A 17086-nucleotide genomic window follows, 5' to 3' on the forward strand; every position below is an offset into this window, starting at 1 on the left:
GCAGTGGCACAATCTTGGCTCACGGCAACCTCCACCTCCCAGGTTCAAGCAATTCTCCTGTCTCAGCCTCCCGAGTAGATGGGACTACAGGCGCTGCCACCATGCTTAATTTTTTGTATTTTTAGCAGAGATGGGGTTTCACCATCCTGGCCAGGCTGGTCTCGAACTCCTGACCTCAGGTGATCCACCCACCTCAGCCTCCCAAAGTGCTGGGATTACAGACGTGAGCCACCGTGCGCGGCCTGAGGAAGAATCTTGAAGGTCTGGGAAGATACTTGAGATAAGGCAGAAGAAACTCGAGAAAGGAGGAAAACTGAATATGACAAAGCTTACCCCCTGAAATCAGCAAACACTGAAATGAGAACCAAATGTCGCATCGAGACTGACATGAATAAGAAAGTTTTCTTTTAAAAATAGCAGCTCCGGGCCGGGCGCGGTGGCTCAAGCCTGTAATCCCAGCACTTTGGGAGGCCGAGACGGGCGGATCACGAGGTCAGGAGATCGAGACCATCCTGGCTAACACGGTGAAACCCCGTCTCTACTAAAAAATACAAAAAACTAGCCGGGCGAGGTGGCGGGCGCCTGTAGTCCCAGCTACTTGGGAGGCTGAGGCAGGAGAATGGCGTAAACCCGGGAGGCGGAGCTTGCAGTGAGCTGAGATCCGGCCACTGCACTGCAGCCCGGGCGACAGAGCGAGACTCCGTCTCAAAAAAAAAAACAAAAACAAAACAAAAAATAGCAGCTCCGCCGGGCGCGGTGGCTCAAGCCTGTAATCCCAGCACTTTGGGAGGCCGAGACGGGCGAATCACGAGGTCAGGAGATCGAGACCATCCTGGCTAACACGGCGAAACCCCGTCTCTACTAAAAAATACAAAAAAACTAGCCGGGCGAGGTGGCGGGCACCTGTAGTCCCAGCTACTCGGGAGGCTGAGGCAGGAGAATGGCGTAAACCCGGGAGGCGGAGCTTGCAGTGAGCTGAGATCCGGCCACTGCACTCCAGCCTGGGCGACAGAGCCAGACTCCGTCTCAAAAAAATAAATAAATAAAAATAAAAATAGCAGCTCCTAATTGGATCCAGGAAAGATCATTCACCACACGCAGTCATTTGGCTCTTATTTACCCACCCGCCCTGCCCTTTTTTTTTTTTTTCCACAAAAAAAGAAGAGACTCAAGATTTCTTCTGAATGTGTATCACCATTTATTGTAGTTTGCGTCAGGAATTGAACAGAGGACATTGTCTGTGGAGGGGAAAAAAGGAAAAGAAAAAAGAAAGTATGTTTTTTTATAGACTTAATTTCTTCAGAACACTTTATGGTTTCAAATCCTTTTTTACCCCAAAGGAAATTCAAGAATTCAAGTATGTTAAGTAGGGAGCGGTAATACAAAAAGTCTGATCCTTGTGTGCGCGTGTGGCTGTTTGTCTGTGTGTTGAAACCGGCAGACATCCTCCCACATTCTTGCACCCTCTTTAGCTTTGGTAAGGCCAGACACATCATACAAATGACCTGCCTCAAACTCGCACACCCAAGGGTTGAGGAACTGATTTACCCCAGAGGATAACTGTGAAGGTTTCGAACTGTCACATAGCATTAAAACAAAACAAAACAAAACAAACCCAACCCTCATCTTCCCAAAACACGGTAAGTCACATAAGTCCTGATACACTTACACCCCTAGATTTTGCTGCAGTTGCTCCTCAGGTGCCTAATAGAGGCTTATTACAAGGACCAGAGCAGCAAGATTTTCTTTACTTTGTTTAGAATAAAAAAATCTTAAAGGGACATTTCAAAAGAAAAAAAACTGAAATTCAAATTCTGAAAATATCTTGCCTTTTTTATTAATCATGTCATCTAACACCAATTAAAAAAACAAATATGTGAATATGATATAAAAATACGATCCCAGGATTAACACTTGGTAGCAGGCACAGTTATCTCGCAGAATATATGCTTGGTGGGCCAGGGAGAGGAGTTTATTTTTGTTTTTGCTTCTCTTAAAAAAATCCACAGCAGTGCAAGTAGGGTCAGGAAGGGGGAGAGGGGAGAAAAGATTCTTTAGCAGCAAAATGTCCAAGGTTCTCTAATCACAATCAGATCAACGGATATGGGATTAAAAAAATTCATGAAGGGATGCTGCCCAGGCCCATTAGCCATCACTAAAGACTTCCGTTGCCCCAAACTGTGACATACGAAGGACGTGCTTTATTACACAAGCAACCATAAAACCTGTCCTTTAAGCTTTTGAGCGTGTTTGTCACTTAAATATATGTACAGGAACCGGGCTCCTCTTCTCATCCATGTCCTCTCAGGTCTCAGCATTCGCTCGCTCTGGCTGGCCTGGGGTGGTTTGCCACATTTGGCCTCCAACACGTGAACGGCAGCTTTGCTGCGGCCGCTGCTTCTGCTTGCCTCGTTGGCCTTGGCTGTGTCTAGCAGAGGGTGGGCAGCGGAACGGTTTAGTGATCGCTGCTCTGTTTCTCTCTCATCCATGCCTGAATCTGCTCTTTCAGTTCTGGCACTGAGAAAAGAAAAAAAGGAGGATTAATGCCCCAGATGGGAGGGCTCTTCCTGAGAGAGGATGCTTGTCACTCTGTATAAATGGGAAGAAAAGGCCATTCATGCCCTCAATGAGCCGAAGACTGCAGAAGGACTGGGACATGAGAGGGAGGGACTGCACGTCGACAGGGAAAAGGGGCTAAGAGTGTTTTGGGTCTTTGCTACAGAGTGTCATAAACTAGGTAGTTTCTGCATTTGATAAATTTCCCTTCTGTTTCATCTCCGATATGTGACTTGGGCATTGTCTCTTGGCACTGATGCCAGCGCTGCGCCTCAAACTGCACCTTCCTCTACCTGGTTCCAGCATGCTCTCTGTCAGCGTCTGCCGGTTGAAGGGGTCCGTGGGGGAGTTGAGCAGGTGCCGCAGGATAATGGAGCGGTCCATGATGGTGCCGGAGGGCAGCCGCACGGGGTCAGTCATGAGGGTGTCCATCAGAGGGTCTGCAGGGACAAAGCAAAGCAAACTCTAATAAGAGAGCCCAAGACTGAAAAAGAAAACAAAGCCCCTTCTACTGGCGAAAAATCTATCCAAAGGAACAGCAATCAAAGCGCCCCTGAGAGGCCCCCAGGTTTAGAAGGAAATCAGCCTTCAATAAGGGCATATACATTGCCTTTTGTAGAGGGGAAGGCACTCCTTTGTCAGCTACTGCTGGGGGAGGGAACAGAGAAGAAAGAGCCTGGGACAGACCCAGCAGCAGGCCCCACAGGCTCTGTGGCAAGGACGGCAGGCTGGAATCCTTTGCCTTAGGACTTCTGGGAATTCTTCTTTGAAAATGTGAATTCCCACTCGCAAAGGCAGCCCTGCCCTTAGAATCTTCAGGGCTGTTCTCTGGCTTTAAGTCAGGCTAAGGATGTTTCTTCCTCTCAATTTACAATATGAGCTAAAAATAGGCAAATGTAATTTAAGACAGATTGCCTCAAAAAGCAGCTCTAGCGCACCATTAAAAAATTAATAGCACAGGATGTCCTCTTGTAATGTTATCGATTTCCAGTTAACTCAAAAGAAATCAGCATAAAAACGACGAGTCCACTTGCCTCTGAACTCATCAGGAGCGTCACTGTAGTCAATTTCTGCACGTGCGTTCTTGGCCACTATCTCCTCCACTTTCTCCGCAAGCAGCTTAAATTTTTCTATCGCTATTGTGGATTTGATCCCTGCCTTCCGCATCTTTGAAATTACTTCTTCAAACAACTCCTTACTGTAGGATCTCTGCAAAGGAGGAATGGCAACGTGAGACGTAAAGGTATGTGAGGTGGAACAAAGCGAGCTGCAGAAAATATCCAAAGTATAATCCATTTGTGGATTTTTCCCCCCTAAAGAAGCCCTAAAATTATATGTATTATATATTTTATATATCCCAGTCTTTATGCATTTATAGCCACATAAAAGTATGCACTTTTTATGCTTACAAATGGATAAGGACTGGAATAATGTGTGCCAAACTGTACAAGGTCACTCCCTCTGGAGAGGGCTGCAGGCCTGAGGCAGATGGGTTTTTTTTTTTTTTTTTTTTGAATTTTTACAGCTGGCATGCATTTCTTTTAAAGTTTCAACAGTAAAAAGAGAAGGAAACCTAGTCTATTTCAGTCCTTGGGGGGGCACTGTGCCCTGGTAGCCTGTAAGAAGAGGTGAAAATTTCAGCTCTCTTCCACAAAGGTAAGCATGGTAAAAACAATCCACTATTGTTCATACTCTAGATGAGCTTTCTCCTGTTCACTTTCAAGCCTCCTTCAAGCTCATTTTGTTCAGCACTAGCACATGTCTCCAGAGGCTCCATGGACGTGAGACCACCCCGGTGAACTGATGAACAGGACCGGGAACAGACACAATTTATGTCCCCAGGAAAGGAAGATGTGGAGTGGAGGACGGGCGCCCACCATGGACCCAGACAAATCTGAACTTGAATTCTGGTCCTACCACCTACCAGCTGTGCGGTCACAGGCAAATCTGAACCCTCCTGAGCCCAGGTTCTTTGAGTGTAAAATGGGCAGAGTAACATCTGTCTCACAAATGTCTAATTCACAAAAATGACTGCCATGCCAAATAGCAAAGTATGTTGTAGTTTGTATTTATAGTAAAACATATGTGGCAAAAGCACTGGCCACTAGCTTAGTGATGACATATATTTGTATTTGTATCACCATCGCGAAACAAGTGGCCAGTGTTTCTGCCACATATGTTTTACTATAAATATATATATATATTTTGAGACAGAGTTTCATTCTGTCGCTCAGGCTGGAGTGCAGGGGTACAATCATGGCTCACTGCAGCCTCAAACTCCTGGGCTCAAGCAATCCTCTCACCTTAGCCACCCAAGTAGCTGCGACTACAGGTGCAAGCCACTATGCCCAGTTCATTTTAATTTTAATTTTTGAGACGGAGTCTCACTTTATCACCCAGGCTGGAGTGCAGTGGCACAATCTCAGCTCGCTGAAGCCTCCACCTCCTGGGTTCAAGCGATTTTCCTGCCTCAGCCTCCTGAGTAGCTGGGATTACAGGTGTGCGCCACCATGGCTGGCTAATTTTTTTTGTATTTTTAGTAGAGACAGGGTTTTGCCATGTTGGCCAGGCTGGTCTGGAACTCCTGGCCTCAGGTGATCTGCCCACCTTGGCCTCCCAAAGTGCTGGGATTACAGGCGTGAGCCACTGTGCCCGGCCTAAACCTCTTTTCTTTATAAAGTACCCAGCCTTGGGTATTTCTGTATAGTGATGCAATGGACTAACACAAGAATATCTGCAAATCATATATCCAATGATATGGCATCACCTAGCATCCAGAATACATAAAGAACTCTTCTGGTTGGGCGCGGTGGCTCACGCCTGTCATCCCAGCACTTTGGGAGGCCGAGGCAGGCGGATCATGAGGTCAGGAGATTGAGACCATCCTGGTTAACATGGTGAAACCCCATCTCTACTAAAAATACAAAAAAAAATTAGCCAGGCGTGTGTGTGTGCACCTGTAGTCCCAGCTACTTGGGAGGCTGGGGCAAGACAATTGCTTGAATCTGGGAGGTAGAGGTTGCAGTATGCTGAGATCATACCACTGCACTCCAGACTGGACAACAGAGGGAGACCCCGTCTCAAAAAAAAAAAAAAAAAAAAAAAGACTCTTCCAACTCAACAACAAAAACACAAACAACCCAATTAAAAAATGGTCAAAGAACATGAATAGACATTACTCCCAAGAAAATATAAAAATGGCCAGCAAGCACATGAAAAGGTGTCCAATGGTATTTGTAATTAGGGAAATACAAATCAAAACCACAATGAAATACCATGTCACTTCTACTAGCATGAGTATTTAAGAAACAAAAACAAATTAACATGTTTAATTTAAACTTCATGATGGAAAGAATATAAAGCAAACAAAAGGAAACTTAAACCTTATACATTGCCAGTGGGAATGTCAAATGGGCAGCAGCTGTAGAAAACACTCTGGCATCCCTCAAAAAGTTAAACATGGAATTACCACATGACCCAACAATCCCACTCCCAAGTGTATTCCCAAAATAACTGAAAACAGGTGTTTAAATACTTGTACACGAATGTTCACAGCAGCACTGTTTACAACAGCCAAAGGTTGGAGACAACCCAAATGTCTATCAATGGATGAGGATAAACAGATGGTGGTATACCCATACAACAAAATATTATTCAGCCATGAAAAGGAATGAAATACTGATACATTCTACAACACAAATGAACCTTGAGACATGATGCTAAGTGAAATAAGCCAGACATCAAAGGTTATACACTGTATAAGTCCATTTATATGAAATATCCAGGATAGGTGAATAAGTAAATCCAAAAATAGGAAAAGAGAGACAGAAAGCAGATTTGTGATTGTCAGGGGCTGGGGCAAGAGGTCTAGACAGTGACTGCTTTAAGGTTTTCCTTTCAGGGTGATACAAGTTGTGGAACTAGGTAGAGGTGGTGGCTGTGCAATGCTGTGACTGCACTACATGCCACCAAATGGTACACTTTTAAATGGTTACTTTTATGTTACATATGAATTTTACCTCAATAAAGAAGAAAAAATTAACAAGAAAATGAAGCATTAAATTTGTGAGATGCAGACTCATATTGTGGTAGGTTAGTGGAGGGAGCAATTAACTTAGGAAAGACTGACTGCATGGGGGGAAGCGTGACCTCGATGGGATTTTTATTTTTTTAATTTTCTAAGTAGATGCTGAATCTTTTTCCTTTTTTAATGGAAAATGGTGTTAACAGACAATGCTTCATGGACAACAGATATGCAGTCTGTCCACGGAACTGGCATCTGCCCATAAAGGCACAGTCTAGGCCACTTTAACATCTCCCTATCCTGGTCCTCTTGGCTCCTGGGACCAATGTGATATCCCACTTCTCTGGCGTGGAGCTCTGACCTCAGATTCCTGAGCATCAAGCTCAGTGGCTCTTCATCCAGGCACCTTTTTTTTTTTGTGAGATGGAATCTCGCTCTGTTGCCCAGGCTGGAGTGCAGTGGCACGATCTCGGCTCACTGCAAGCTCCGCCTCCCAGGTTCACACCATTCTCCTGCCTCAGTCTCCCGAGTAGCTGGGACCACAGGCATCCGCCACCATGCCCGGCTAATTTTTTTGTATTTTTAGTAGAGATGGGGTTTCACCGTATTTGCCAGCATGGTCTCGATCTCCTGACCTCATGATCTGCCTGCCTCGGCCTCCCAAAGTGCTTGGATTACAGGCGTGAACCTTGGCGCCTGGCCCATCCAGGCACCTTTTTGTCAGCCTTCTGGACATGAGTCTTCAGCCTACTCTTGGTATAGAGGGAGAGAAGCCTCTCAGTTTCTTTACCTGCACCTGCAAAGCTGTCATTTTTTTCTTCCTTTGTCTTCCCAGGAAAACAAGACATACCAAACCAAACCAAAGCCAACTAAGATACTGCTGCTTCCAAAGGAGAAAATGCAATTCTACAACCTCTTCCCCAGTGCTTGCCAGCCGTCGTCCATCCTTCTGCACTTACCGCCCCTGCTCCACCAAAGCTCTCTTCTACAACAATCAAGTAAGCAGGCCCCTAATTAGCTTATGGCCAATATAAACAGAAAATACCCAATAATCAGCATAAACACCACACTGTGAAAGGAAGCAAAAACACTTTTTTTTTTTTTCCGAGACAGAGTTTTGCTCTTGTTGCCCAAGCTGGAGTGCAGTGGCGCAATCTCGGTTCACTGCAACCTCCACCTCCCGGGTTCAAGCGATTCTCCTACCTCAGCCTCCCGAGTAGCTGGGATTGCAAGCGCGCACCACCATGCCTGGCTAATTTTTTTGTATTTTTAGTAGAAACAGGGTTTCACCACGTTAGCCAGGCTGGTCTCAAACTCCTGACCTCAAGTGATCTGCCCACCTCGGCTCCCCAAAGTGCTGGGATTACAGGTGTGAGCCACCGCACCCAGCCCAACACTTTTTTTTGTTTTGTTTTTTGAGATGGAGTCTTGTTGTGTCGCCCAGGCTAGAGTGCAGCGGTGTGATCTCAGCTCACTGCAACCTCTGGCTCCCGGGTTCAAGCTATTCTCTTGCCTCAGCCTCTGAGTAGCTGGAATTACAGCCGCCTTCCACTGTGCCCGGCTAATTTTTGTATTTTTAGTAGAGATAGGGTTTCATCATCTTGGCCAGGCTAGTCTCGAACTCCTGACCTTGTGATCCACCCACCTTGGTCTCCCAAAGTGCTGGGATTACAGGTGTGAACCACTGTGCCCAGCCCCAACACTTCTTAAAATATGCTTTTCTCTCCATGCGTCACTGGCAAGTGTGTGCTTGTTTCACCGCTCTGGAAGAACAGGACTATTTAGACATTCAAGGATCCCCGTGTGCCACTGTGCCAGAAACTGCCGTCTACGACTCAAGCCAGGTGCCACCAGAGGCCAGCACCATAATCCAAGGCATGACCAGGCAATGAAATGTGTTGTTGGTCACCGAGGACAGGCCGCTCAAAGCACTCCTTTGTCACTCACTTGCTTTCCATCACCTCACTGGGCGTGCTGTGCCCATCCACACTGAAACCTTCTGTGTGTTACGTTAAGTGCCTGTGATGTGGCAGTCACAGCACAACCACCCTGGAGAGGGCACACACTGAACAGCTCTTCCAAGCCTCTCTACAGTAATGATGGAAGAGCCCCAGGGGCTTTCCACACTGACCTCTGGCTTGGCTGGAGGCTCCAGCTACAGTCAGGTGTGGACCCCACCTCAATGGCTAAGTGCTTCCCTTTTCTTTCCCTCACTGCAGGCTATGACTTGCCTTCGGTTTCTAAATCAGTGCAGTATTATATAGGCGGGGGCTAGTAAAGCAGTATATATTTTAACATCTCCTACAAGTAACTACAATTTCCTAACCCTCTTACAGACCACTACTTTGTATGAAAAAACTGCTTTAGACATACAGTCCTGTGTCGCTCTGAGAAATGTCTTGTTAGGCGATTTCGTTGTTGTGTAAACATCATAGAATTTACTTACATAAACCTAGATGGCGTGGCCTACACCACGTCGAGGCTCTATGGTACAGCCTATTGCTCCTGGGCTACAAACCTGTACAGTGTGGGACTGTACTGAATCCTGTCGGCAGTTGTAACACAATGGTGAGTATTCTAAACATAGAAAAGGTACAGTGAAAATACGATATTATAATATGATGGGGCCACATGGTCTTTGTGGTCCATCATTGACAGAAACAGCACATGACTATGTATTTTTTTCCACTGCAAATCCTTTGTTAAGACCACTTCCCCTGCTACATCAGAAAGCACCTATATATGTGAGTTATAGCTCCATAAAGCTGTCACTAAAAAAAAGTACCTACAATGCTTCTATTGTAACATTATTCCTTTGGATGAGATATGGGTAAAGAACCTTCTAGAACGCCTACTGATGATTAACCTGAGCCATGAATAGTATTTGGGTAAGTAGTGTGAACAAAGACAGAGACAAAGAAACAAGCACGGTTCTTTGTGGGCTTTTTAAGTGGACAGCAGAGAGACTGAGGATATGGGTTCAAGGCCAGGCTGCCTGGACATCAATCATGCCTCTGTCCCACACTAACTCTCTGACCTTGAGCAAGCTATTTAACATCTCTGTGCCTCTTTCCTCACTTTAAAACAAAGACTTTAACAGAACCTACATCAAAGAATTTTGTGAGGACTAAATGGGTAGAGATATGAAAAGGGGGTGAAATGTGGTGTACAGTTAATAAACATTAGTTGTGAGGACGTTGAAAATGAGGCAGAACGGACCATGGAGGGGGCCAGCCCTTTATGAGATGACTAGAAGATCACACAGGGACAGCTTAGCCTAAATTGGTGGCTGTGGAAATGAAGCACACACAGACAGATCTGCTCACAGGAGAGCCATGGAATAAAGGAGAGGGAAGAATGTAAAGATAACCACACGAGGTTTTCAATCCGGACAACCCCAAAAATAACAGCACTCTAGCAGGAGACTAGGGAGGAAGATTCTGATCCCTTGAGAAATCGGGCTCTTTTTAGAAATGTAACAGATTTGTCAAGAAGGCCCTTAAAAAGATGGGGTAAGAACTCAACTGGAAAGGGATCAGAGCACCCAATCTGCTATTTACTTTTGTTTTTTACTTACTTACTTATTTTGAGACAGTCTCGCCCTGTTGCCCAGGCTGGAGTGCAGTGGCACAATCTCGGCTCACTGAAACCTCTGCCTCCTGGGTTCAAGCGATTCTCCTGCCTCAGCCTCCCGAGTAGCTGAGATTACAGGCATGCACCACCACACCCGGGTAATTTTCTGTATCTTTAGTAGAGATGGGGTTTCACCATGTTGGCCAGGCTGGTCTTGAACTCCTGACCTCGTGATCTGCCCTCCTCGACCTCCCAAAGTGTTGGGAATACAGGTATAAGCCACTGCGTTTTTGAGACCGAATCTCACTCTCTCGCCCATTCTGGAGTGTGGTGGTGCAATCATGGCTCACTGCAGTCTGGCCTCAAGCAATCCTCCTGCCTTGGCCTCCCAGAGTGTTGGGATTATAGGCCTGAGCCACCGTGCCCAGCCCAAATCTACTCTTCACACTCAGAGGAAAACAACCCATTCATCTTCACTGATACCAGACAAGTTCCCTGGCCACTGTGGTTATTATCTCCAAATCTGCCAGTAAACTCACAGAGAGACCAGCTCAACTCACTGACCTGGTCGTCAGCAATGGCTTTCGCGAACCGGGCACAGTCCAGCTGTAAGTAAATATCCGTCAGTTGGTCCAACAGCTTCTTTGGTTCAAAGCCATACTTCTCAGGGTTTTCAACTTTCAGGTCACGGCACTTGGGGCCACAGAGTTGCTGAAGATTAAAGTTCAGCATTGCAGCCAATCGGGGTCCAAGTTCCTAGGAAATCACAGGATAATAGGACAATTCATGCTGTTGAGACAAGTGAAAAGGACCAAAACCTCCCATTTCAGTGGAGGAACAGGAATTGGTTGGATTAGTCTCCAAAGAATCCGTACAGGTGTTGTGTATCATAAGCTGAAGAAAGACAACACTATATTCCAACTTTACTCCCCATTTCCGATCTGATAATTCTAATACTTAATGGAATGTTGCAGGCTGATGAAATATTTATTTATAAATACCAACAGAAGCCAAACTTTTCTTTAAATTTATGCTTTTAATTTAAAAAAGTGTCACTCCAAATTCATTGAGAAACAAGTAAAAGAGAGAAAATTATACAAATCTTACCATTATCTGAGCCAAAAAAGTTTTGAGTCAGTTCTTCCAGCCAATATTTCATCAACTTTTTCCCCCTTAAATGTTAAAAGCCCCTGGCAGTTCAGTCTGTGCCATTCTTATGTACTTATCAGATACAGATAACAAAGTAAAGCAAGGAAAGAAGATAGAAGTTATGTCTTGAATAGTTTTAAATCTAGTCAATGAGACAGAGTAAAATGAAACACCTGGAAAATAATAATAATCTATGCAGGAATCTCACAAGGTGACTCAGTACTCACTACGGTAGGGCATAAATGGTTTTTTTTTTTTTTTTTTTGAGACGGAGTCTTGCTCTGTCGCCCAGGCTGGAGTGCAGAGTGCAGTGGCCGGATCTCAGCTCACTGCAAACTCCACCTCCCGGGTTCACACCATTCTCCTGCCTCAGCCTCCCGAGTAGCTGGGACTACAGGCGCCCACCACCTCGCCCGGCTAGTTTTTTTTTGTATTTTTAGTAGAGACGGGGTTTCACCGTGTTAGCCAGGATGGTCTCAATCTCCTGACCTCGTGATCCACCCGTCTCGGCCTCCCAAAGTGCTGGGATTACAGGCTTGAGCCACCGCGCCCGGCCCATAAATGGTTTTAAGCAAACCTGAAACAGGAAGATGTGGCTTAGAGAGCATTAAACACTGGCCATAAAAGGGAGTCATGAAAGTGTTCCTTTCAGTCACAAGGTTTTCATTAAATGTAATAACTGGATTTATTCAAATTTGACATATACTTAGCTTTTCAAGAATTTGCTTTTGCACAGAGTACTCCTGTATTTCATTGTTGAGAAGTTGTAAAATAAAGGAGTCAGAACAGGACAGAGTTGGTCATTTTGTTTGAAGTAGGAGAGATCTGAGCTAGTCAGCGAAGAAGGTGAAAATGCAAACCTTAAAGGTTTGCAAAGTGAAATGCCTTTATACTTTGTCTGCGAAGGCCAGATAGTAAACAGTGCAGCAAAAGAAATGAAAGTATCACAGCAGGCACGGGCACAAGGCTGGAGCCAAAAGAACAGGGCTATGGTGTACAGATGGCTCAGGTCTATGAGCAGGTTTAAAATTAATTAATTAATTAATTTATTTATTTATTTTTGAGAAGGAGTCTCACTCTGTCACCCAGGCTGGAATGCAATGGCCGGATCTCAGTTCACTGCAAGCTCTGCCTCCCGGGTTTACGCCATTCTCCTGCCTCATCCTCCCGAGTAGCTGGGACTACAGGTGCCCGCCACCTTGCCCGGCTAGTTTTTTGTATTTTTTAGTAGAGACAGGGTTTCACCATGTTAGCCAGGATGGTCTCGATCTCCTGACCTTGTGATCCGCCCGTCTCGGCCTCCCAAAGTGTTGGGATTACAGGCTTGAGCCACCGTGCCCAGCCTATTTATTTATTTTTGAGAAGAGTCTTGCTCTGTTACCCAGGTTGGAGTAGCGTGATCTTGGCTCACTGCAACCTGGGTCTCCTGGGTTCAAGTGATTATCCTGCCTCAGCCTCCCAAGCAGCTGGGATTATAGGCACGCCCCACCATGCCTGGCTAATTTTTGTATTTTTAGTAAAGATGGGGTTTTGTCATGTTGGCCAGGCTGGTCTCGAACTCCTGACCTCAGGTGATCCACCCTTCTTGGCCTCCCAAAGTGCTGGGATTACAGGCATGAGCCACCATGCCAGCCTTAGGTCAGGTACTTCTATGTGTGTTTTCGCTTAATCTTCCCAACAAGTCTACAAAACAGGCGAGTGTTGACTTTGTTAAAGAGGAATTAATCAACTATTTACTATCTGGCTTTCACAGAATTCTGCAAACCTTGAAGGGACGCCAGTGTCTGGGCAGTGAGCTGTTTTGTTTCGTGTTCCATGGGTCTTGAACTGAAATCTGTTTATGAAGAGACATGAGGTGGAAAGTGGAAAGAGTGGAAAAGAGTTGTCCCCAGGCCAGGGAGTGGCAATAGTGCCTCTGCTGGAGATAACAGGAGTCACATAATGGAGGTAAGAGCAAATACAGAAAATCAGGAGAAATACACAGTATATATCGTATTCCATTGCAAAGTAAACATGTCTCCACACAGGCAAATGGCTACCAAATCTTAGATCCCCGTCTTGCCTTCCTCATTACACTTGTCCTGGCCACACCATAAAACTTCTCAACTTTGTGGTGGGGGTGGCTGAAGCAGGGCAGAGATCTTCAGTGATGCTGCTCAGTTTCAATTTTAGTAACAGGAACCAGGTCTCGTTAGTTGAGGACAAACATTTTGACTATTTGCAATCCACCATAAACCTTAGTGATAGCCGGCTCTCATTAACCTTTGGCTTCTTGAGTGTAACAAAGGTACAACTGAGAGAGCCAAAGATCTTACACGGTTTCAATTATTCTACTTAATATCCTTCCATTGTCAATGGCTGTTACCTTATGCTTTTTCTATGAATAAAATATAGGAATCAATAATGGTAAAAATATGTCATGACATCAACATGAATAATCCAATGTACTATCTAAGCAGAAAGTGCACTAAGGCATTTGGAAGTAGCTGTAGACTATGTGGTGACGTCAGACATCTACTCTTCAGTCCATCAACAGAGTCTAGTATCAACTAGCATAACTGGGAACAAAATCAGTAACAGAATTTCACTTATTGGTGACTGTGATACTAAAATTTCCAGGACTTCAACAACTGCTGAAGTTATAAGTGAGGGAGTCTGAATGTGGAGTCCAAACCACCAAACAGAGCCCCTGGTTTCTACTCACCGGTCTGAGGAAGGGCTTCTGGACCTGCTTTGTGAGGATGTGGAACATGTCCACAGTTTCGGTGGCCAGGGCGAGGTAAGAGCGGGACACGCGCTCATCCTGAGCAAGCTGAGACTGACGGGCCTGCTGCTGATCCTAGGACACATCGAACAATCGCCAAGTAAGGCTCGGTCCCGGTCATCAGCTCAGCAAAGTGCCAAGCGCGTAACTGGAAAGTGCGCGATAAATCCAACATGCTTAGGGAATGATGGAACCACCCACCACAGCAAATTTCTCAGATAACTGAAGTTTCATCCCAGATAACTGAAGTTTCATCCTTTCAAGCCTCAGAGCTCTTTGAGACTTCCAGCCAGGTGACGTTGGTGCCTTATTTAACTCCCATGAGCCTCCGCTTCCTCAATGATAAAAGAAGTCACCATCTACCGGGTGCGGTGGCTCATGCATGTAATCTCAGCACTTTGCGAAGCCGAGGTGAGCGGATCACAAGGTCAAGAGATCAAGACCATCCTGGCCAACATGGTGAAACCCCATCTCTACTAAAAATACAAAAATTAGCTGGGGATGGTGGCTCACAGCTGTAGTCCCAGCTACTCAGGAGGCTAAGGCAGGAGAACTGCTTGAACCCGGGAGGCGGAGGCTGCAGTGAGCTGAGATCACACCACTGCATTCCAGCCTGGTGACAGAGCCAGACTCCTTCTCAAAAAAAGAAAGTCACCATCAACTTCTATGCAGGATGAAATAAGAGAATCGAATATAGTATCTGACACACATCATGGTACTAAGAAAGGGCAGTTTATTTCTCTTAATAATAACTTTTACTTAGTCATCATCATCATTATTTTTTGAGACGGAGTTTCGCTCTTGTTGCCCAGGTTGGGGTGCAATGGCGCGATCTCGGCTCACCACAACCTTCACCTCCCAGGTTCAAGCAATTCTCCTGCCTCAGCTTCCCGAGTAGGTGGGACTACAGGCACATGTCACCGTGTCCGGCTAATTTTATATTTTTAGTAGAGATGGAGTTTCTCCATGTTGGTCAGGTTGGTCTCGAACTCCTGCTGTCAGGTGATCTCCCTCCTGAAGTGTTGGGATTACAGGCGTAAACCACGGTACCCGGCCTTCTATTATTATTATTATTATTATTATTTTGGAGACAGAGTCTTGCTCTGTCACCCAGGCTGGAGTGCAGTGGCACACTCTTGGCTCACTGTAACCTCTGCCTCCAGGGTTCGAGTGATTCTCATGCCTCAGCCTTCCAAGTAGCTGGGATTACAGGAGTGCACCACCATGCCTGGCTAATTCTTTTTTGTTGTTGTTGTTGTTATTTATTTATTTATCTTGAGACAGGGTCTCACTCTGTTGCCCAGGCTGGAGTGCAGTGGTAGGATCTTGGCTCACTGCAATCTCCGCCTCCTGGGTTCAAGCCATTCTCCTGCCTCAGCCTCCTGAGTAGCTGGGATTACAGGTGCATGCCACCATGCTTGGCTAATTTTTGTATTTTTGGTAAAGATTGGGTTTTGCAGGCTGGTCTTGAACTCCTGACCTCAGGTGATCCATCCATCTCGGCCTCCCAAAGTGCTGGGATTACAGGCATGAGCCACTGCGACTGGTCTCATTTTTGTATTTTTAGTAGAGATGGGGTTTCACTATGTTGGTCAGGCTGGTCTCAAACTCCTGACCTCAAGTGATCTACCCACCTAGGCTTCCCAGAGTGCTGGGATTACAGGTGTTAGCCACCATGCTCGGCCAGTCTTCATTATTTTAAAACTATGAGATGCAGTGTGCCACAGTATTGAGGCCTATGGGGTCTGCCTCTCTGCCTCTATAAGTGTCTGTGTACTACTAAGCTTTTTAAATTTTGTCTTTCCACACTGTGAGGCTGTCACACCACAGAACTGTCAGCATGCTTGCCTCTGGCGCAGTCTCCTCCTTCAACTCTGCCATGGACTGGGGAGGAGATGATAAGAGCTGTTTGACTCATGGATACAATCAGGTACTGCACTGCAGGCTCTGAAATGGATACAATCAGGTACTGCACTGCAGGCTCTGAAATGGATCAAACACAGACCCACCAGGAAAAGCCTCAATTCTTACATCTGTTCAGAGGCCTTTTCTTGTTGGGAAAGGAACACAGCTGGAGTAGCTGAAGCTGGCTGGCGAGTGCCCTCTGGGTAAGTGCTCCAGTCCATGCTTGATGGACATTCTGCAGGGATATTGGGGGACCTGCCGTTCCCTGGTCAAGAATGAGTCCACTGAAAGAAAGGCAGCGCCAGGAGAGACACAAGAACAGCCAGGCGTGAACTACCTAAATGTGTACCTGGGTGTCTCAACAGGCCTTTCCACAGCCTTTGGGTACTGGACATAGAATATTAAGGCTCCCAAACCCTCATGCAGCTTAGATTCCATTAGGGAGGATCGCTTCATAGAAACAAATACCCAAACAGATACAGTAAGTCTGACAGTGATGAGGAAAATGAAGCAGGGTCAGGGGTCAGGGAATGCTACTCTGGAAAGGGTGGTCAGGGAAGGTCTCCTTGAGGGAGTGCATATCTGAAGGAGTCAGGAAAATCTGGGGGAAGAGCATTCCAGGTAGGGGGAAGAGCCCTCACGTGTCAGTGGAAGGGCCAGGAGGTGAGCCTGGCTGGGGTAGAGTGAGTGGAGGAGAGACTGTCCGAAGCTGAGAGCAGAAATACATTGTGGGGCCAGGTCCTGCTGCATGCTGTAGGCTGCTCTCATCATAGGATTTGGCTCTGAGTGAGAAGGGATGCCCAAAATGGCTGAGCTGAGTGGCGATATTGATCAGACTGAGATTTTGTTTTTTTTTTTTCGAGACAGAGTCTTGCTCTATGGCCCAGGCTGGAGTGCAGTGGCGGCGATCTCGGTTCACTGCAAGCTCTGCCTCCCGGGTTTACGCCATTCTCCTGCCTCAGCCTCCCAAGTAGCTGGGACTACAGGCGCCCGCCACCTCGCCCAACTGGTTTTTTTGTATTTTTTAGTAGAGACGGGGTTTCACCGTGTTCGCCAGGATGGTCTCGATCTCCTGACCTCGTGATCCGCCCGTCTTGGCCTCCCAAAGTGCTGGG

General features: G+C 46.1%; 1 protein-coding gene across 4 annotated transcripts in view; it reads right to left on the bottom strand.

The window, feature by feature from the left end:
* Nucleotides 1-1174: 1174 nt before the first annotated feature.
* UBE4B (ubiquitination factor E4B) overlaps nucleotides 1175-17086 on the bottom strand; it is a 150915-nt gene continuing 135003 nt past the window's right edge. For 3 of the 4 annotated variants that reach the window (XM_030942311.1, XM_030942310.1, XM_030942309.1), the window contains 5 exons: nucleotides 14007-14141; nucleotides 10718-10909; nucleotides 3591-3765; nucleotides 2850-2996; nucleotides 1175-2517 (listed from right to left, as the gene is read on the bottom strand). In XM_030942311.1, coding sequence (XP_030798171.1) covers nucleotides 2456-2517; nucleotides 2850-2996; nucleotides 3591-3765; nucleotides 10718-10909; nucleotides 14007-14141 — 711 coding nt within the window. In that variant the 3' untranslated portion in view covers nucleotides 1175-2455. The remainder of the gene's footprint in view (nucleotides 2518-2849; nucleotides 2997-3590; nucleotides 3766-10717; nucleotides 10910-14006; nucleotides 14142-17086) is intronic. The other variant, XM_030942312.1, reaches the window with a different exon arrangement.

This window comes from Rhinopithecus roxellana, chromosome 12 (assembly GCF_007565055.1).
Source record: "Rhinopithecus roxellana isolate Shanxi Qingling chromosome 12, ASM756505v1, whole genome shotgun sequence".
NCBI lineage: Eukaryota > Metazoa > Chordata > Mammalia > Primates > Cercopithecidae > Rhinopithecus > Rhinopithecus roxellana.